The sequence below is a fragment of the Helianthus annuus genome, chromosome 14, assembly GCF_002127325.2.
Source record: "Helianthus annuus cultivar XRQ/B chromosome 14, HanXRQr2.0-SUNRISE, whole genome shotgun sequence".
NCBI lineage: Eukaryota > Viridiplantae > Streptophyta > Magnoliopsida > Asterales > Asteraceae > Helianthus > Helianthus annuus.
In genome coordinates, this window is record NC_035446.2 from 85,139,996 (window position 1) to 85,163,242 (window position 23,247).

General features: G+C 40.4%; 3 protein-coding genes across 3 annotated transcripts; 1 reads left to right on the forward strand and 2 right to left on the reverse strand.

Moving 5' to 3' along the window:
* The first annotated feature begins 2,763 nt into the window (after positions 1 to 2,763).
* On the forward strand, positions 2,764 to 4,766 carry LOC110908562 (UDP-glycosyltransferase 75C1). Its single transcript, XM_022153507.2, has 2 exons — positions 2,764 to 3,284; positions 3,614 to 4,766. The coding sequence occupies exons 1-2, from the start codon at positions 2,824 to 2,826 to the stop codon at positions 4,626 to 4,628; spliced, it is 1,476 nt and encodes a 491-aa protein (XP_022009199.1). The 5' UTR covers positions 2,764 to 2,823; the 3' UTR covers positions 4,629 to 4,766.
* A 4,971-nt stretch (positions 4,767 to 9,737) lies between these two features.
* LOC110906841 lies at positions 9,738 to 10,178 on the reverse strand. The gene has a single exon (XM_022151912.1). It carries the CDS (start codon positions 10,176 to 10,178, stop codon positions 9,738 to 9,740), a length of 441 nt encoding a protein of 146 aa, XP_022007604.1.
* Positions 10,179 to 12,697: 2,519 nt separating this feature from the next.
* LOC110906842 lies at positions 12,698 to 13,396 on the reverse strand. Its single transcript, XM_022151913.1, has one exon. It carries the CDS (start codon positions 13,394 to 13,396, stop codon positions 12,698 to 12,700), a length of 699 nt encoding a protein of 232 aa, XP_022007605.1.
* Positions 13,397 to 23,247: the final 9,851 nt, after the last annotated feature.

The window sequence follows — 23,247 nt, forward strand, 5'->3', positions numbered from 1 at the left end:
AGTGGTTGATGGTACAAAGGGTTGAGCAGGTTCACCCGTAGTGGGTGGTGGTGGTGGATCCCTATCCATGTATCGAAGTGGTGTAATAGGTGTAATTGGTGTTGTTGGTGAACCGCTGATTGTATTTTCCCTTAGTAAAATCCTATTTGCTCGCAAAGTTCGCTCGATTTCTGGATCAAACACTAGTGGTGAAAGCTTGTGAGAGCTTCTAGTACGCATGCACCTGTAAATACCTGCACACTAACACACCCCGAGTAAACCAGAAAAATAACAAACTTAAGAAAAGAACAAAAATAACACACGTTGCGCACTACTCCCCGGCAGCGGCGCCAAAATTTGACGTGATGTCGTGGTCACAATCAAATTTAATCCAATTACTTCTAAATAGCTAGTGGCAAGTGGGTATCGAACACAGGGAGTTTGTGGAATATGTGCTATTTGAGAATTTATCTAGATTAACTAAATTGGACTAAATGCAAGAAAATAAAGTTCAAGAGTTGGTTTAATTGGATTGGTTTTTTTAAAACTAAGAATACTAATTAATTTGCGAAATGAAAATTGAGTTTGTAAACAATTTGGAGACAAATGACCATCCTAAGTTTCCGGTTTGCTTCAACAATTGTGCTATCATCCACTAGAAAGAACTACATAGACGTAGTTCATGTGTAATTACTTATAGTGATAAAAGGGAACGAAGTACTCAGATTCCTAGAACGTGAGGTTGTTACCCGATGACCAATCAACCCTTACCCAATCCTAATTCTACCCATGATATCTCGATTGCCAACGACACCAAGAATGTATGGTTTCAAACTAGAATATCACAAGAATCAACAGTTTACAAATAAGCAATCACACACCATGATAAACAAGACATAGATAGAGTTTACCATTCTAGAAATATGGAATCAAAACACAATTGTTTCAAACAAACATTCAACCTAGGATGACCATAGAGTGTTTAGCCACGCATGGCTTGACGCAACATCATAACAAAAGTTTTAATGTTCAAAGGAATCACCAACATAAAAACCAAAGATTACTATTGTTCTTCAAGCTTTCAAATCTCCAAAAAATCTCCAAAATTCGTTCACAAGCAGGTAGTAACCGAATGACAATGATAAGTCCCCATAAAACATCTTGAAAGCAGCATTAAATGAGGAGTTACAAGAAAACATCAGTCGGAGCCGTAACCTACGGCTCCCAGCCGTAGGTTACGGCTGTCACTGGGTCAACAAATCAGCACGGAGCCGTAACCTACGGATACCTGCCGTAGGTTACGGCGAGCAGTGAGTCTTACGTCCGGGAACTCCTGTCTTACGGCTGGTCTTTTTGGCACTTGGTGGGAGCCGTAACCTACGGCAGGGAGCCGTAGGTTACGGTGCTGTATGTTATGCTTTTCTTTGTTTGCTTCGTTCCAAGTGGAATTTGCATTTCTTGTTTCCATGATCATTTGGCATCCATCCAAACTTCATATCATCCAACTTTTATGCACTCTAACACCTGCAAATACCAACGCACCGTAGTTACCAAATTCCCACAATTAACCGAATAAAGCATGAGATGTGCACATATTTAGCCCCTTTAAGGGTTGTCCTACGGACCACCCGTCAATGCTTTTGCAAATTCGGACACCACCACCTCTTTCTTATTATTGGGCAAATGATGATTACCTGTCAAAATGCCGGCATAAGAATTACCGTCGGTAACAAAAGACTTGAGGTTGGCCCCTTGTTCTTTGTAATCTTGATGCCTAAATCTCTGCTTTACGTTTCTAAACTCCTTTTCTGCCTTGTTGTCCTTTGAGAATCTAGCTATGTTTATGAAAAGTCTGAAGCTTCCAATCCAAACATTCTTCATTGATTTTTCAAGCTCCGTCGCGTTCTTTATCCCGGAGAAACTTACCAAACCGAACCGGAATCCATTTTTGTCCCTCTTTCTAGCAATGTACACCCCCTCGATCTACCCGAAACCTCCGAAAAACTCGGTAATGTCCTTTGAACTGCATCTCTCCGGCAGCCTTGCGACGTAGAACTTCGTTACTTCATTCGCACTCGATCTCCGGCCGTCCATTTCTGCCGGTCTTCCATCCGCCGTCTCTTATCCACCTATGTTTGAAGATGCCTTGAAATTGGTGAAATTCATTTTTGATTCAATATTTACACTACAAGAAATAAGGCATTTAGCGATTAACCCTGTATCGACGAAATTTTTCGTCGCCATAGGTCAGGTATAACAACGAAGTTTAGTTGCTATAGATTTTCCAAGAAATAAGGCATTTAGCGACTAACCCTATAGCGACCAAATTTAGTCTTTAAAGGTGAAATTGTAGAAAATTATAGAAACCCGATTGAGACTAAAAATAGTCGCTGTAAGTCAATCTATAGCGAGGCCTATATAGGGACGATAATTGCACCCTGTTACGACGGATCAATAGCAACGACCCTGTTGCGTCTAATTTTGGTCGCAATAGGTTACAGGGACAGAATTTCGTCGCGAAAAGTCTTTTTTGGGTCGTCGCTAAAGGTCCGATTTCTTGTTAATATGTTATTTAGTACCTCGTTTGATTTTTCGGAAATAACTTTACAAACAAGAAAAGTTAAATACAGTTGGTTCCCTTGCTTTCGGTTATCCATATTTCTAGCTGTGTCAAGTGCACAAAAAATATGTGGCACTCATTAATTAAATACAAAATTCTCCACTTCGTCACCTCAAACGTCATGTGATTGGCCACAAGCTCCACACTATATAAAACCCATTTATACAGCTCGAAACTCATAACCGTCCATAAGTGGCTCAACTTGATTCAAATCCTACGCAACAATGACCAAGCTTATTCCTCAAACTCAACCTCACTTCCTCGTAGTAACCTTTCCAGCCCAAGGTCACATTAATCCAGCTTTCCAGTTCGCTAAACGACTCATCCGGTTAGGTGTCAAAGTCACCTTCGCCACCACTGTCTCCACCCACAACAAAATCCGCAAAGCTGGCCAGCTACCGGAAGGTTTCGACTTTGCGGTTTTTTCAGATGGGTTTGATGATGGGTACAAGCCCATGGTGGATGACACCACAGTATACCTGACTCAGTTGAGGAGCCGGGGAACACAGAGCTTGAAAGAAACCATTCTTTCTAATGCTGAAAATGGCACTCCGGTCACATGTTTGGTCTACACCCTCCTCCTTCCGTGGGCTGCTGAGGTGGCACGGGCTCTTAACGTGCGTTCAGCGATGCTTTGGATCCAACCCGCTTCAGTATTGCGTGTCTACTACTATTACTTCCATGGGTATGTTTAATTGTATATAGTAATCCTACATTAGTTTTTAGACGGCCGTTTGAAGGTTAGCGCTTGCGTGATAGCCCCATTTTTTAAAACTCTATTTGAGGATTCGTCAAACAATCCTTTAAAAGGTTAGGGCTTGCGTCATATCCACTATTTTTAAACGTCTGAGGATTCGTCGAACAACCATTAGGGTTTTCGTCATAGCCCTACCTTTACTTTATTAGTTTATCTCACATTGGCTAGATATATGGTTTTACATGGTTTCCTTCTTGTGTATATTTAGGGTTTCCTATTAATATATTTATTCACATATCTTCTCATTACTTTTACAGGTATAAAGAACTGATTGGGGACGATTGTACTGAACCATCATGGTCCATCAAATTACCGGGGTTGCCACTGCTCAAAATTCGTGACCTCCCATCCTTTTGTAACCCTTCAAACATTTACGATTTTGCACTGCCTTTGTTCAAAGAGCAGTTTGACGCATTGGATTCGGAAGAGAAGCCTACAATATTCGTGAATAGCTTTGACGCGTTGGAAGAAGAGGCGTTGAAAGAGATCGATGGCAAACTAAAGATGATCGCGGTTGGACCGTTGATTCCTTCGGCTTTCTTGGACGGTAAGGATCCATCTGATAAGTCTTTTGGTGGAGACCTGTTTGAAAAGACCAAAGACTATGTGGAATGGATGGACACACAGCCAGAAGGGTCCATTGTTTATATATCGTTTGGTAGCATAATTATGTTGTCAGAGAAACAAAAGGAGGCAATGGCGCATGCTTTGTTAGAGTGTGGGAAGCCGTTTTTATGGGTGATTAGAGAAAAAGATGGAGAAGAAGAAGAGGAACTGAGTCGTATGGACGAACTCGAACAGCTAGGTTTGATAGTTCCATGGTGCAGTCAACTAGAGGTGTTGTCACACCCGTCTTTAGGTTGTTTTGTGACGCATTGTGGATGGAATTCGACGCTTGAAAGTATAACTTGTGGGGTTCCGGTTGTGGCATTTCCTCATTGGACAGATCAGTCGACAAATGCGAAGCTTATCGAAGACGTATGGGGAACGGGAGTCAGGGTGACGAGTAACGAAGACGGAGTGGTTGAAGGCGAGGAGATTCGAAGGTGCGTAGAAATGGTAATGGGAGGACATGAAAGAGGAGTGACAATGAGAAAGAATGCAAAGAAGTGGAAGGATTTAGCAAGAGAGGTAATGAAAGAAGGTGGATCTTCTTATATGAATCTCAAGGCTTTTGTCGAAGAAGTTAGAAGTTCGACTCATGACAAAGTGGTTAGGATCTCGAGCAAAGAAGTGAAAGCTCTGGAAGCCAAATTGGAATCTGTTATATGATTGTAATAATAATTTATGGTAGAATTTTCTGTTGTTAGTGGATTTTTTTAATTATAGTAGTAGGGATATGAAAATATGTCAAATGTGTGTGACTATTGTTATTATAATATTAAGTGGTTGTGAATTGTGACTATGAAATCCAGATGGGTAGAATGGATGCAACTGTAAACTTTAACTACGTACCAATTTGGTTGTGTCAAAATCATGGTACAAATGATGATAAATGACAAGAAAAAAATACGGATTTTCCTGTTTTCTGAATCTAGTGGAGATGCTTATCAACCTGACTTCTTAGCCCCCACCCAAATCAATGGCTAGGTGACAAAGTCCGGATTTTTGTGGCTACGGGCGGACATCATGCATGTGGGAACGAGTTTGTAAGCGAAGTCCATAGGTGAAGCCCGAATGTTACTCGAAAATAATTGAACCGTAAAATTAAGAAAATAATCCTTAAATATTATGTTACTCGAAATTCTCTCTCAAAAACTTTCTAGGCGTGACACTTTTTTTAGATTCTACTGACATTGTTACACTTTTTTTTTGGGTTTGAATAACAGATTTTTCAGATTTTATGAAGTGTAAAATTTTAGAAATTATAATTTACGAGGTTTTTTAATTTTAATGCACGTAAAAATATGTTACACGTTTTTATATAAAGATTTATGTGTAACAAATTTAGCTGTTACACGTTTTTGTGTCCGACAGGAGAGATAAGTTGCAAAAACCTGTTACAACTTTTTGCAAAGTGTAACATGTATCTGAAAAAGTAGCTTTTGTAACAATCCAATCTCCACCATAGATTAATTAGATGGATTAGATGAGGGTTTTCCAAATTTCTTAAAGACACATGGGTTTTCTTTATATGATCATCATATACAGAGAGAGAATCATAAGAAAACCACATATAAATGAGAAAACTAAAAAACTAATTAAAACGCTTAAAAAACATGCCAATTTTTTTACAATTTTTTTATAAAATTTCGCTACTTTTTATGTATAAAAACCTTTTTTTCAAAAAAAAAAAAAAAAAACTTGTACTGCACTTGTGTATTATATGTGTACTTATGTGCATTATATGCTTACAGTTAACTTTTGAGTTCAGTTTAACTTTTAGGGTTAGGTTTTTTGGAGGTTTAGGATTAGGATTAGGATTAGCTTTTTGGGTGGGGGGGGGGGGAGTTTAGCTTTTTGTGTACATATTTTAAAATACTCGCCAAAAAATACTAAATACCTTACATGAAAAACAGTAACGAAGTACAAAACGCCATATATTTTAAAACACCATATATTTTAAAACGCCGTATATTTTAAAACGCCAAACATAAAAATAAGAAAATAAACCTTCAGAGAAAGTTTATGCATCACGTGTCACATGCCTAACCGATGTCTCGTTTCAACAAATACAACAGAAATAGCCTTCTTCATTCCTGGATCTTGGTCAGTGACAACAACTTTTGGTTGAGAACAACGGCTTTTAGAAAAACTCTCAACAACCATATATACGTATCAGCAGTTTCTGACGCCAATAATGCAGCACCAAATATAACATTGCAGTGGTGATTGTCTATACCAGTGAACGGTACAAACACCATAGAGTATCTGCATATGAAAACGCCATTGAGAAAATGAAACGATAACAAAATGCCAATGCATGTAAACAGTGAAAAACGCCAATGCATGTAAACTGTGAAAAACGCCAACGCATGTAAACAGTGAAAACGCCAAAAGAACAGAAAAATAGAATTATAAATATTACTTGTTGGAACGATACGTGGCGTCAAACGAAATCACACCCGTCTTTAGATTGTTTTGTGACGCGTTGTGGGTGGAATTCGACGCTTGAAAGTATAACTTGTGGGGTTCCGGTGGTGGCATTTCCTCATTGGACAGATCAGTCGACGAATGCGAAGCTTATCGAAGACGTATGGGGAGTGGGAGTCAGGGTGACGAGTAACGAAGATGGAGTGGTTGAAGGCGAGGAGATTCGAAGGTGCGTAGAAATGGTGATGGGAGGACATGAAAGACGAGTGACAATGAGAAAGAATTCAAAGAAGTGGAAGGATTTAGCAAGAGAGGTTATGAAAGAAGGTGGATCTTCTTATATGAATCTCAAGGCTTTTGTAGAAGAAGTTAGAAGTTCGACTCATGACAAGGTCGTTAGGATCTCGAGCAAAGAAGTGAAAGCTCTGGAAGCCAAATTGGAGTCTGTTATGTGATTGTAATAATAATTTATGGCAGAATTTTCTATTGTTAGTGGAACCTTTTAATTATAGTAGTAGGGATATAAAATGTGTCAAGTGTGTGTGACTATTGTTATTATAATATCAAGTGGTGGTGAGTTGTGACTATGAAATCCAGATGGGGTAGAATGGATGCAACTGAAAACTTTACTACGTACCAAATTGGTTGTGTCAAAATCATGGTACAGATGACGATAAATGACAAGAAAAATTACGGATTATCCTGTTATTGAATCGAGTGGTGATGCTTATCAACCTGACCTTGACGGTGTGAGGTAGGGATGAGCTCGGTACCGAACCGGTACCGAAAATCTCCAAAAGTAGATACCGGTACCGAATATACCCGGTTCGGTACCGGTATTTGAGGGTAAAAACCAGTAAATACCGATACCGAACGGGTACCGTACCGGACCGGTACCGAATCGGTACCGAAAATGCTAAAAGTCGGTACAGAATCGGTACCGAAAAAGTACCCGGTTCTGTAAATTCGGTACCGGTACCGGTTCAGTACCGGTACCGGGAACGATTTGCTCATCCCTAGTGTGAGGAGCGGCCTAGAGCCGGCGAGGGCCGGCGACGCCCCAACACAGTGCCCCCTAGGTCTGTCCCCGTCGTTGGCGTCCTCCCGAAGACGTTCTCGTCGGGCCTCTCTCTCTCTCTTCTTCTTTAAACACACACACACACACACACATATATATATAGGGTAAGGTTCATGCGAGAACCACCCTTATTGCGAGAACCGCGAGAACCAATGTGAACACAAAATAAATTCTAAAAAAAATCAATAAAACACTCAAATTTTTTTTTTTAAAAATTTTTTTTCAAAAAATCGCTATATTTCGTTACCATTAAAATTTTTTTTTTTTTTTTGAGTAACAGATATCTATGCACATGTGCATATGTATCATTACTTCGACAAATTCGATAATACGTTATCAGGAATAGACAATTGCACTTTAATTTACAATACTATTCGTAATACACTACTTTTTACATTATCAATATTTAAAATGCACATGTGCATCATTAGGTATAACCATGATATAACGTGTTTTGGTACAAAAAGTTTGTGATTTTGAATGGAGAAGTAAGCTCATATACATGTTTTTTGTTTAGTTATATCTAGTGGTTGATGGTTTGGTTATAGTTGTCAATTTATGATGTAATATGTTGATTGGATGGTATAAATGGTGTTTACATACATGTAATAAAGTGAAAATATCGGTAATGGTATTGTATTATTGATGATAGGAGGTAATGGTATTGTATTATGGATGGTAGGAGGTAATGGTAGTGTATTATGGATGGTATAATAGATGAAAGGGAAAGTGTATTCAAAGTAGTGTACCAAAACACCTAATTTCATGTTGATACATATAAATGCACATGTGCATTTCTAATATTGGTAATGTAAAGAGTAATGTATTACATATGGTAGAGAAAGTAGTGTACCAACACACCTTATTTCATGTTGATACATATAGATAGTAATGTAAAAAGTAGTGTATTATACGTGGTAGTGTAAATGAAAGTGCAATTTTCTAATATTTGTAATGAATTACGGAATTTGTCAAAGAAATTATACAAATGCACATGTGCATGGACAACTATGACTCGAAATTTTTTTTTTTTTTTTTTTTTTTGAAATTTTTTTTTATTTGTAAACAAAATATAGAGATTTTTACAAAAAAAAAAATTAGTAAAAAAAAAATTTTTTTTTGGTGTTTTTTAGATTTTTTAGGTATTACTGTTTGTGTTCACACTAGTTCTCGCGGTTCTCGCAATAAAGGGTGGTTCCTAACGGATCTTTGTCCTATATATATATATAGGTAGAGGATCCTGTAAAAAGTGCTCAAAGTGTGAGAAGTGTAAGAAGTGTATTATAACACTATATATAATACTATATAACACCATATAAACACCGTATAACAATATGTAACACCATATAATACCATATAACACTATATATCATTATATAACAAATATAACACTATAGGTTGTCTGATAGCATGTCTATGATAGATGTATAGTGTTATATTTGTTATATAACGTTATATAGTGTTACATAGTGTTATATGGTATTATATGGTGTTACATATTGTTATACAGTGTTTATATGGTGTTATATAGTATAATATATAGTGTTATAATACACTTCTCACACTTCTCACACTTTAGGCCCTTTTTACAGTATCCTTACCTTATATATATATATATATATATATATATATATATATATATATAGGTCCATACTCCACACCCTATGTCCATCCCCTTAAGGCTTATCCTCACACCCGTTTACGTGTACGCCTACATGATGGAGCATCCTTTGAGGACTACCCTCCTCACACCAAGTAGTCTTAGCCCCCATCCAATGACTAGGTGACAAAGTCCGGATTTTTATGGCAACTGGCTGAGTAATTTTTCATTTACATTGGAAGGTGCTATATTAATTTACATGCAAGTTTTTTTTACATTGATGTAAATGTTTCTTACATTTGATGTAAATGAGAAAAAAATGTTTAGGTTTTGGATTTTGAATTATATTACGTTATATTTATGTGTATTTTTTTGAACGAATATTACCTATATGATTTTTATATTTTACATCGGTGTAAATAAAAGAGATATGATCTAATAAATGAGGGGTTATGCAATAGCGATGAGAGAGAAAAATTGCGGTACAAACTTCCATGAACGAGTTTGGTTCCTCGATCACACCATAAACACAACAAACTTGTGTATGGTCATAGGACTTTTTTTTTTTAACGGCTGACAAAATATTTTATTCAACGTAGCAAGAAGCTACCACCAAATATACATGAGTTTTACACCAAAATAAGAACAAATGCACCAGTTACATAATTACTTAGCGGCTAATTTTAAAGTTGCTCCATTCCTCCCATGTTAGAGACGCCAACTTAGAGCGATTCTTCACCCACAAATACGCCAAAGCTTTTATTTCATCCAGATTCTTAACCCAGTTTGGTGCTTTTTGATGGAATACGGCATCGTTCCTTGTCTTCCAAATGCTCCAAATTGTGACCAAAGTGACCGCGTGCAACGCCTTTTTCATCTTGGCTGAACCCGAACATACCTCATGAAGAGTGATAATATCCTTTACCTCGAAGGCTATAATCGGAGGGATCCTACACCAACTCGCTACATTTTGCCATATCAATTGAGCAAACTGGCACGCCACAAAAATATGTTCACTGGTTTCATCATAATTCCCACACAAGACGCACGTTCGGTCTTGCACCGGGACGTTCCGAACCGCTAAAGCACATCTAGTCAGTAAACGTTCCATTTCTGCCCTCCACGCCACGATACCAACTTTTTTGGGGACCCAATTATTCCACTCAAACACTTTATCAGGTTTCACATGATTAGCCGCACTTAAAGTTTTTTTATGTCTGATACTCTAAACAAACCTGAGCCGTGAAAATTCCACTTCCATAAGTCTGTTCCGCTGGACATGTTAAGGCTATTTAAACCACTTATCAGGCCCACAAGCTGATACAGTTGGCTACTCTGGACTGCATCCAATACCGAGGTCGACTAGGCCCAATTAAAACCCAGGCCTGACCCATTAAGCGACAATCGATCTTGAACCAAACAGTCTTTATGTGATTCAGCTCTGAACAGTTCTGGGAATTTAGTATAAAGCGGAACCGAGTCTGCCCAGCAATCCAACCAAAAACTTATATTCTTGCCATCACCCAAAACCGCCGATGTTGCCTTATATAAGTCTAAATCCGCTTGTAGAACATTCCGTATATTAACAATACTTTTCCACGGCCCGGCTATAGACATTTTCGAAGGAATATTTCTCCAACCTCTCGAGTTGTGATGTATTGCCCAAACCACGCACCTCCACATTCCATTCTTTTCCGTTTTAAACCTCCACCACCATTTTGCCAACATCGCTAAATTAGCATCCCTTAATGATCCGAACCCCAAACCCCCATATTCCACCGGGGCAATAGTTTTTTCCCACGCAACCCAATTCATTTTGGCCTTTTCCTCCGACCCACCCCAAAAAAATACTCGTCTAATTTTATCAAGAACATCCAACACTTTTAGCGGTGCTTTAAATAAGGAAAAAAAGTAAGTGGGTAGGGAATTAAGCACGAATTTTATGAGTGTAATCCTTCCACCATAAGATAATGTTTTAGCTTTCCACAACGAGAGCCTATTTTTAAAAACTTCAATAACCGACTTCCAATTCTTTTCCAGATTCATATTTGCTCCGACTAACATACCTAGATGTTTAAATAGAAACACTCCTTTTTTACATCTTAACATATTTGCCATCCCTTGTATTTCATGATCCTCTACCCCAATCCCGTATATGCTACACTTCTCCAAATTTACTCTTAACCCCGAAGCCAAATAAAAACATCTCAGCACTCTTCTTAAATTATTAGCATTCAATAATGACCATTCCCCAGTGAAAATCACATCATCGGCATACATAAGATGTGACAGAGACGTACCTTCATCAGAAATCTTAATGCCATTAAATAGGCCCGCTTCGGTGGCTTTCTTCATTATTCCAGACAGAGCTTCCATAACTATCACGAACAGGAATGGTGACAACGGATCCCCCTGTCGCAGCCCGCGGGAGCAATCAAACTCCCTAGTTGGAGACCCATTCACCAGAACTGAGGCTCTAGCCGAGTACAGTGTTGCCATAACCCGAGCCCTCCATCTGCTAGGGAACTTCATCTGATCCATTATCGAATTCAGAAAAGCCCAGTTCACCGAATCATATGCCTTATTTATATCCACCTTGAAGAACATCCCCTTCCTCTTTGTTTTCTTAGCCCAGCTTAACACTTCATTGAGCACCAGTGGACCATCCATAATGTTTCTACCAGCCAAGAAAGCCGGTTGTTGTTCCGAGATCAACTTCCCTAGCACCTTTTTAAGACGATTCACTAGAACCTTCGAAATTACTTTATTTACCACCCCAATAAGACTAATCGGCCTAAAATCCGCTGGGCTCACCGGATCCTTCACTTTCGGAATTAAGGCAATGAAAGACGAAGAACAACACTTATTGATGGTCCCGACCCTGAAAAATTCATTAAATATGTTGAGAAAATCTACCCGGAGTACTGACCAACATTTTTTCACAAACTTGAAATTGAACCCGTCTGGGCCAGGAGCACGGTCCCCCTCACATTCCCAAATTGCTTCCTTAATTTCCACTTCAGAAAAAGGGGCCTCCAACATCCTTGCATCCAAGTCTGAAATGGTAGCTAAATTGGGACATACCAACTCCGGCCTGGTTGGCATCGGCTCTGTGAATTGGTGAAGAAAAAAATCATATAGAGATTCTTTTATAGACAATGGATTCGTAACCCAAACGCCATTAATCATCAACCCATTCAATCTATTAGTGCTTATGTTTGAGTTAACAATATGGTGGAAATATGCCGAATTCTCATCACCATCCACAGCCCATTTAGATCTGGATTTTTGTTGTAGGTCCATTTGTTTAACCCGATCAAATTCAGCCATAAAATTCCTACACTCCGCCCTTTCCAATAATTCCTCCTCCGATAACACTCTTACTTCCGCCACACTTTCAATAGCAGCTAGCCGACTCTTTTTCCCATAATAAGCACCTTCCCTTCTAACCTTTTCCACTTTAAGCCAAGCCTTTATGTTGTTTTTCAACCATCTCAGTTTAATCGCAAGTGCCAAATCTGCCGGTCCCGAAAAATGAAACATATTACTTCTTTGCAACACATAATCTAGGAAACCAGGAAATTCAAACCAAGAATTGAAGAACCTGAATGGAATATGACCAAAATCGGATTACACAGTCGACAACACGATCGGTCGATGATCCGAGGCTTCCCTTTCTAATGCAATTACTGCTGCATTCGGCCATCTTTCCTTGAACCCAAGGCATACCAGATATCGATCCAATTTACTCAGTTTAGTCCCGTTATCTGATATGTAGGTAAAGCTGCCCCCATCCATATTATACTCCTTCAGGCCGGCCGAAAGAATGAAGTTATTAAATGTCTCCGCATTTGCTTCGACAAATTCTGAGTTCATTCTTTCACTAGAGTCTCGTACTTCATTAAAATCCCCCATCAACACCCAAAGCCCTTGTATTGTATTCCGAATATTAATCAGTTCTAACCATAATGCCCTCCTCCCATTTGAATCATTTGGAGCATATACATTAATCAAGTTAATCAAGCACCCATTTTGAACCAATCTTCCCGAAACCACAATATAGTGTCGGTTATGAATTAAATTAACACACCTGAATACTGATGGACACCAGATGCACGCCAGACCCCCAGATCTTCCAACCGAGTTGACCACTGCAATCTTGAATTCTGCTCTGCCCCAAAACTTACTAAACATAAACAAATCAGAGTCCTGTAATTTTGTTTCTTGGATAGACAGGAAGTGAATCCCATAGCTAGTCTTCAGTCCGCGAATCCAATCCGATTTCCGATTACACCTAACACCTCTTAAATTCACTGATAAACAATTCATTGGACACAGCTGTTAACACCTTCTTCAGCAACTAGGCTCTCTGTGGCAGCCACAAATCCATTTAAATTGATACCAATAACTGATCCAACATCAATTGTTGCATGAACTTCCGAGTCCACACCCTCTCCCGAGGTCCCATCGATAACAGTAGCCGTACGGAACAGGTCCCCCATCGATTCCCTTTGCTGGTCTCCAGTGGTATTTTCCCCATCGTCAGCACCGTACTTTCCATTTATCGGCGTATTAAGATCCAGAGGTTCATTGCCCTGCTCTTGAGACTGGTAAAAAATCCTCTGAGATGGACCTTGAGTGGACCCTAACGATGGTGGGCTTAATACACTTCTATTTCTTTTACCCAAGTTAACACCTGGTGTTGGGCCATCATTTACAAAAGAGTCATTGGGCCTGGCTAATAACTCTTCTTGATCCAAATTACTAGGCCCACTAAAATTATTATTCTTTAAAATATCGCCGTCACCATCATTAATGATATTGGAATCATGCATCATCCTATCCATTTCCCCATGCAAAACAGATCCATTCACGACAAAATTCAAATCCGACTTCCTTTGGTTATCCACCGACTCTTGATTTTCCGATGTCTTTTCATGTTCCCCTCGACTTCCCTGCTCCGTACCAACCGGAGAGTCTATCTTTTTTTTCCGGCACCGGAGAGTTAACTTCATCCATCTTGATCTCTCCTTCCTCAAAATCCTCCTCATCCTCCAAATCCACTGGATCCTTATCAGATTCTGAACCCGAAACCGAGTCAGAATCACTTGATTCACTCGATGATTCATCGATGAAACTAGGGGCCCATCTCTTAGAGTATTCCGAAACCCAGATAATGAAGCTCTTATTATCCCACTTAATCACCACAGATTCCTCTATTTTGGATTTTTGAGACGTTAAAACTTTAATCAAGCCGAATGAATTATCTTCCTCCTGCAACGAGAAAGCAGAAGGTTGAACTAAGTCGCCAAACAATCCTCCAATTCTATCGAACAAAGTATTATCTCTGATAAGAAACGGTACACCCGTAATTCTCAGGCTAACAATTCGACTAAACGGTATATCTTCCCCATTCCAAAGGTTGAACTTAGAAAAAACCTTTAAAAATGATGGTCCAGAATTCTCCACAGCCGCACTTGCTACTGCACGGTCCTTAAAGGTAATAATACTGGTAAAACCTCCAACGTATGACAGGCCAAAATCCAGCAAGCCCTCTTCTTCCAATAATCTTCTTATATTCTTCAATGTCCACTCATCCTTAGCATATCCAACAACCGACCTGCCAATGCAGTGTAACGGATATAACGAACCTTTGCCCTCCAAAATTAAAGTTTTAGCACCTTGATTCCCCATTTCTTTCCTGCCTCTAAGCATATCCGCGTACGACGTTCCGTTCTGCATGCCCCCACTCACATTACTAGGCTGTTGAACATTTGAGGGGAATTGGACATCAAACTCCCCACCATACGTAGCATTGTTAGGGGGCTGGTAAGACTCTTTTGGCCTCCATTCATTCCGACCGGCTGTATTCGGACCAAAATTGAATCGTTTATGGTCCTTATCATATTTTGCTAAGGACACATAAGCCTTTAGTCCAAACATCTTAACAGAATTCATCAACCCAATAGTTGCCTTTATATCCTCAACCCCAACGTACCTTACAAAGCCAAAACATTTCCCTTAGCATCCTTCTTTCGAGCAACATAAACGTCCGATACATAACCATACGGCTGGAAGGCTCTCCACAGCACATTCCTGGTAACTTGGGCAGAAATATTTTGTACTAAAAACGTACGCTCTACTCCATCCCCTTTGCTTTTCCTATTTTTCCGATGCTGAACGTTGGACCACGGACCACCATCATCTGGATTTCCCTCTTCCGCCATTGATGAAACCACAGAAATCCGAAGAGGCGAATTGATTAGACCTACCCCAGATAGGGAGAACGGTTAGATCAAGGACAGCCTCAATGAACGATCTAGGACATTTTGACATAAGAGTTTAAAACTTGTGTTTTAATTTGCCCTAGATTCTGGCAATTTATTGATATTTTAGTCTAATATTTATGATAATTAAATCAAGCATTGTTAAAAATTACAAAAGAGACATTTTTAAAGATTTTAAAATTAAAATATTAGTAAGATAATATGTAAAAAAAATGAAAAAAAAAACATACTACAAATTGTTATGTGTAGCATGTTGGTTTTTCCATAACTATATTGTGTTGATTGAAAAAGATAAAATGGTAACTTTATTTTATTTTTATTTAATTACGATGAACCGTATAAATACACAATAATGCATACAAATATAAACAAGGGGTAATCACGAAAATAGCCAACATTTGGTCAAAATTTCAAAAATAGCCCGTTGACACCCCATAAAATGCCGTTTCACGAATTCTAACCCGGCTCAAGTCATAAGCTAAGATCTTTCCTTAAAGTCCAATCATCTTTTGCCACGTGTTAACTGTCAACTTTTCTCTCTCCTCTTTCTCTCTCCTCTTTTGCCGTTTCATGAATTACTGTCAACAAAAAGCAAAAGCATCTCAGTCAACTTTTGTAGGTCACCTTTCTCTCTCCTTTTTCTCTCTCATCTCCCTACTCCCTCCCTGTCTTCATCTTCTTCACCTCCCACCACCACCCTGCAGGATTAACAAACATACTTGATGGGTAAAAACCATTTCTCCCACCACCACCCTGCAACCTCCCACCACCCTTACCATCACCCTGCAACCAACCACCACCCTCACTGAGCACCACCACCCACCACCCTCCACCCACCACAACCCTCACCTCCTTGAAGCATATGTACAGATCGAAGTTCAACTCTCACACCCCCTCAATCAACTCAACAGTGGTTTACGGTGGTGCTCAAGCCGAGCCGTTTCCGGTAAGTGCTCAAGCCGTCACAGGCACGGATAGAGACGTTTGAGGTGACCCGAGCCGTTTCCGGCAAGTGCTCAAGCCGTCACAGGCACCGTTCGAGACGTCTGAGGTGACCCGAGCCGTTTCCAGCAAGTGCTCAAGCCGTCACATAAGTTTGTCGGACATGTGTCGTGTTCCAATTGGTTTGCGTTGAAAGAACTCCTTAAGCCGTGTCAGTGAACGGTACCGGCTCGTGGAGAGGTGTCAATTGGCTAGTATTGAAATAACGACGTGGTCGTGGCTATTTTGGTGATTTTCCCTATAAACAAACGCTATGACTCAACCAGGTGTGTTTTAAAGAGGAGAGAGAGGTGTAAAAAGTTGATTGATTTATCTGCATTTGCAAAGGACTGTATTGCCCTTTTTTTACATTTATATATTTTTTAGAGAAAACTGTCCGGATAGTCCCTGTGGTTTGCTCCGATTTCACCTTTAGTTCCTACATTTTCAAAATTACAGTTATAGTCCCTAACTTTGGCAAATTCGTTCTCGGATAGTCCCTTGCGTAGATGGGGGTTAGTTTTCTCAGTTAAGTGACTGTGAAATGACTATAATGCCCTTTCTATAAAAAATACCCAAAAAATCTCTCTTTTCTCTCTTCTTCACTATACCCACCAACATCAACTACAACCACCACCCTCACCCTCTATCGGAGAACCACCAGCACCTTCACCGTACATCCACCATCCACCATCCACCATCCTCCATCTCCGCCATTAACACCACTCCACCCCTTCAACCACCGTCTCCACCATTAACACCACCCACCCACCACCATCTTCCACCACCACCACAACCACCGGAGACCTTTCCACCGCTTAATAATCAGTTGCCAGCGCCTCCGTTGCTTAATAATCAATCGCCGCCGCATGCATCGGTTAATGCTCGCTCGTCACCGCCTCTGTCGCTTGATAATCAACCGGCGGAACCTCCGTCACATAATATTCAATCTTCGCCACCTCTGTCACATAATATTCAATCGCCGCAGGCGGTTCAGGTGTCTCCAGGTCCGACGAATTCTTCTTAACTTTCTCCGTTACAGACAGTGACGGATCTTGCCCGTTGAACGTGCAAGGGCCGAAAGACACGGGCACTAAAAAAATCCCGGGCAAGCCCGGGCCAAACATAGTATATATAAAAAATTTCGATCGAAATGCGGAAAATTAGCACTACGGCTGAAAAACTTGCCCGGGCCGTGGCCCTGCCACACCCCTACTAAGAACCGCCCATGGTTACAGATTTCATTCTCCTCCGATTCAACTTTCAGTTCTACAGCCACTCCACCACCGCCACCGGACACCTCTCCGCCACCTTCATCGGTTAATAATCAATCTTTGCCGCCTCTTCTCATGTTCCGATTTCTGTAGTTACCTCTCCAGGTTCGTTGAATTTTTCTTAATTTTATTCCGTTTTCACGTGAATTGTATTTTTTTGAATAGTTTAAGAAGTTTTTTTTATTGATTTTGATGAAGGAGATTTCCACGATTTGAAATTGAAATGTGGTTGACAATTTGTTATGAGATTGATTGGTTGAGATGCAGTTTGGCCTGGAGTTGAAGAAGGGAAAGAAATTGGGAGGGGTGACGGTGGGGGTGGGGGTGGAGGTTGGGTAGGGTTTTAAATAATTAATTATACTAAAGGGTATTTTGGTCATTTCACACCCATTTAACACCAAAAACTAACCTCCATCCACGCCAGGTACTATCCGGGAACGAAATTGAAAAAGTTGGGGACTATAGTTGTAATTTTAGAAAGTTAGAGACTAAAAGTGAAAAAAGAGCAAACCATAGAGACTATCTGGCCATTCAACTCTATTTTTTAACTAAAAGTTTTTCACACACATGTCAGAATTCCAAATCAAATGTCAACCATTGATTACTAGTTCATTAAAGGCTCACAATGGTTTCTATGGTTCTCCTAACTCACACTAGTTCTCATTTTACCTAATCCCTAAATATATACAAACACGAGAAATGAACCCAACTAAAAATGTAGTTTTTTGACTTCTCAACAGTACTCAGCTTCCATCACCTTGTCTAATTCATACGCAGGACAAGAAGAATTAGAAAAGTACATGGAATACACACATTTTCTCTGTTAGCAAACAAAGTCCTCTCTCCCATTGAAGGCCGGAACTTCGCCGGAATATTGTGAAGGGTCCTGGTTCCATCCATACCAGTCGTACCGTTCTCCCTATCTCGGCCGGAGCTTTCCTTATTTGTTGCAGAGGCGTTTCCTCTTCCCTTTCCTGTCGAAGCTTCTTTCTCCTGGTCTCCTTTCCCGCAGAGGTAGTTCGGTTCCCGGAGGGCTTAGCGGGTCTGATATCGGTCGCGGCTATCTGAGTATAGTTAAGCTAGACCGGTTCGAATCCCATTAACACTTCCTGGGCTGTTCTTATTTCTGTTCTTTTGTTTCCCGGAGTAGCCATGGAGAGAGAAAAAAGTGAGGTAGGCGGTATCCAAGAACAAGAAAATTGGAACGAAGTTATTTCCAAGAAGAAGAACAGGATGCAAGGATTCGGAGGCAACTCGTTGGCACACAGGAATATATCCAAGTTCTACATCTCAAACCTCCCTTGGGGATGTAACAGCTGGGACGTGGCTGATTTCGTTAAAGTTTTTGGTGAAGTTGCGGGGGTTTACATTGCTAGGAAGGTAGACAAAGCAGGAAGACGATTCGGTTTTGTAAGCTTCAAGGATGTTCGGGACGTGAAGGAAATGGAACGTGCGCTTAATGGTACAAAGATGGGAGGCCATAAGCTTATTGCCAATCTCGCTAGGTTCGCGAAAGAGAATGCTACTGTTAACGGGGGAAATATTGTGGGAGGTAGAGGTAAAGAAAAGATCCAGGAGAGTCACGCCCAGAAACCCCCAGACATCAATTTCGCCCCCTCGTTTCAGAACGGCAACGGTAGATTATTCAGTGAATTATTTGCTAACAAGAGCACCACGTCCGGTGAACCGGAAAAAACGGCTAATCCGGGGGAAGTTTGTATTGAAATTGAGGACCAAACTTCAGCGTTTAACGATCTTATCGGCATCGCGTTGGTTGGTAGATGTAAAGATCTATCGATTTTAAGGAACTTAAACAAGTATCTCGCTGGGACTAGTTATAAGGGTATGTCTTTATCCTATATGGGTGGGTTATCTATGTTTATCAGATTTAATGATGAAGAAATGTGTTCGAAATTTTTGTTGGAGCATCAAACATGGAAGGACTGGTTTCGGTCCTTGGACCCGTGGGTATGCCAACCGTTTCCGTTCGAAAGGATTGCATGGGTAAGGGTATCCGGAGTTCCCATGCACCTCGCGGACAATGATGTTATTAATAATATTGCTGAACATTTTGGCATGGTGGTGCACGGCTCAAAGATGGAAGCCGGAGATGATAATCTTTCAACAACGTGGATCGGATTGTTGGTTGGAGAGGGGGAAAGAATCCATGGTGCAGTGAATCTAAAATGGAGAGACAAAAAATTTAGAGTTTGGCTTGATGAGGAGATCATCGATTGGGCCCCGGATTCAGTGGGAGAGGTTAATGGTTTGGATGACGAAGAAAATGATTCGACAGGGATTAATTCGGAGTCGGACGAAGATGTTAGGGATCAAGAGATTCCGGTAGAAACTCCGGTTATTTTACCGGAGATCAGTCAGGTGGCGGATGAAGTTCAAAGGTTAGAAACAATTAATGTTCCCGAGGACGAGGAAAGGCATCATAATGACTCTAGTGGATCTAGTGAAAACGATTCAATCTCCAAGAATGTTGGGGAGCCGCTTTTGCAGTCAGGTGGGTCCCAAGGCAATAAAGGTGGCGGTTGGGATCCTTTTTTCTTCTCCTATTCCGGTAACTGTGTTGGGCCCAAAAAAAGGAAACCAGTCTTGAGGCCCAGATCCAAAAACTTGATCCATCAAGGGAGGTCCAGTCCAAGTATGGAAGATAGGCCTAGAAAACGGGCTAGAGACAGTGATGATTTTCCTTTGGATCTTAATTTAGATCCACCTTCTCAAGCCCAAGGTATTCTAAGGACAGATGGGGTTTCCCAAAGGCAGTCGCCTCTGGATGCTTCTCCTAACTCGGATATTTTAAATAAAAGACCAGAGTCAGATGAAGTCAGGCTCAGCGTTGAAGAGTATGGTCCGGATCCGGGTAAGGAAGGTGAATCTGCCGGTTCAGTTGAGAAAAAAATAGCGGATGAAGTCAACGCCACTATTCATATTGGTAATGTTCTGGGAGCTCAGATCGGAAATCATGGAGAGCTAATTACGGAGGCGGTTAGGTCCGAAGGTATGTACGTTGTTCTCCCATGAATTTTATGTCATTAAATATCAGAGGATTGGCGGGGGGTAGTAAGGCGTTGTGGATAAGAGAGATGAAATTGAAATACTATATCGGGGCTATAGCTTTACAGGAAACCAAGGTGGACGCTATTCCTAGTTCGTCTATTTCTAGCATGTGGGGAAACAATAATTTTGAGTTTTCTTACGTTGCCTCGGTGGGTCAATCTGGGGGTTTGCTTTGGGTTTGGGATCCAGCCTGTTTTAAAGTGGAATCCAAGGTTTATAACAGAAATTTTTTGATGATCAGAGGTAAGTTAGTGGGGAAAGGGGAGACTGTTAATTTGGTTAATGTATACGCTCCTCAAAGCACGGTTGCTAAACGTATGCTGTGGGACGAGATATCGGCTCTTATTGGATCTTATGATGGTCAATGGGTCCTAGCAGGTGATTTTAATGTCGTTCGTTCTGCTGAAGAAAGATTAAATTCGAAGTTCAAAGTTGCTTGTGCAGAAAATTTTAACAACTTCATCTTTGATAATGGTCTTATGGAATATTCGCTTCAGGGTCGGAAATTCACTTGTTACAGGGATAATGGCAGAAAGTTAAGCAAATTGGACCGTTTTCTGGTTTGCCCGGAATTTTTTAATGCTTGGTCGACGGCTTGTGTGAGGGCTCTGCTCGGGAGACATTCTGACCATTGTCCCATTATTATGGTGGTCGACGATCAGAATTTCGGTCCGAAACCATTTAGGGTATTCTCATCTTGGTTGGGGCAACAGGGTTTTGAGGAAGTTGTTACTGAAGCAGCCGAGAGTTTCGTGAACTTTGACTCCCCAGATTCTTATCTTACGGCCAAGTTTGCACATATTAGAGCGAGGCTCAAAATTTGGAGAGATGAATTCCTTAGAAAAGAAAAAGAGAGCGTTAATTTGGCCTTATCCGAAATGGAGGAGTTAGAAAAAGAAATGGAGATCAGGGGCTTATCCGAAGAAGAAGAGTGGATCATGTCGGAAAACAGAAAAATTGTTAAAGAAGCGGATTTTAGAAAGAATTCCGATCTCAAACAGAGATCGCGCACGAAGTGGGCCATAGAGGGAGACGAAAACTCAAAATATTTCCATACGTTGGTTAATAAAAGGAAAATGGTAAATTCGATTCATGGTCTTTCTGTTAATGGAGCTTGGGTTTCTAAACCTAAACTTGTTAAGAAACACATTTTGTCTTTTTTTCGCGATAAGTTCAAAGATAGCGTTTCGAATAGGCCGAATCTGGTTTGTCATAAGATCAAGAAGATCTCGGATATTAATAAAAGTTTCTTAGTAGAGCCGTTTCGAGAAGAAGAAATTAGGGAGGCGGTTTTTGAATGTGGGGATGAGAAAGCTCCGGGCCCGGACGGGATGAATTTCAGGTTTATCAAACAATTTTGGCATTTGTTCAAGGATGACTTCCGAAATATTTTTGAGGAGTTCTACAACAACGGTCATATTAGTCTGGGGAGTGGATCTTCTTTTATTGCTTTGATTCCTAAGATTAGTGATCCAGTCTCTTTAAACAACTATAGGCCGATTAATTTGGTGGGAGTTATTAGCAAGACAATTTCGAAAGTTCTCGCTAATCGAATGAGGTTGGTTTTGGATGATGTTATATCAGATTCGCAATCGGCATTTCTCAAAGGGAGGTTCATCTTGGATGGTCCGCTTATAGTAAATGAGCTGATCTCGTGGTTTAAGAAGAAAAAGTCCAAAGCTTTCATATTAAAATTAGACTTTGAGAAGGCTTATGATAATGTAAGTTGGGATTTCGTAGAGAGTGTATTATCTCAAATGGGTTTCCATAGTAAGTGGATTTCGTGGATCTCGGGAGTACTTAGTTCGGCAAATTCTTCGGTATTGGTTAATGGCTCTCCTACATTCACGTTTAGGTGCGAGAAGGGTATGAGACAAGGTGATCCTCTTTCCCCGTTTCTTTTTTTGGTGGTTATGGAGGCGTTGACTTGCATGATCAACAAAGCACTAGAGACAAAGATTATTAATGGGATTCCTACTCCTAACAATGGGCCGATAATTTCTCACCTACTATATGCCGACGATGCTATCATGTTGGGTGAATGGTCGAAACCGGAGATTACTAACATTGTCAGAATCCTTCGTGTTTTTTATCTATGTTCAGGTTTGAAGATCAATTTGGAAAAATCCAATCTTTTCGGGATCGGAGTGGGACCGGGTGAAATTAGTGAGATGGCCAATGTGGTTGGATGCAAATCGGATAGCCCGCCCTTCACATATCTTGGCCTTAAAGTGGGAGCTAACATGAATAAGATCTCTAATTGGCAACCGGTCATGGAGATTTTTCGATCTCGTCTCGCTAAATGGAAGGCTCATACTCTATCTATTGGGGGAAGGGTGGTGCTTATTAGGTCCGTGCTCGAAAGCCTCCCGACATACTATTTCTCTCTTTACAAAGCCCCGAAGAAGGTTTTAATGGATCTGGAAGCGATTATAAAGAGATTCTTATGGGGAGGCTCGTCGGAAGACAAGAAGATTCATTGGGTAGCTTGGGACACGGTCACGCGTAAAATTAAAGATGGGGGTTTAGGCCTCAATAAACTTGAAATCGCTAACATTGCTTTATTGGT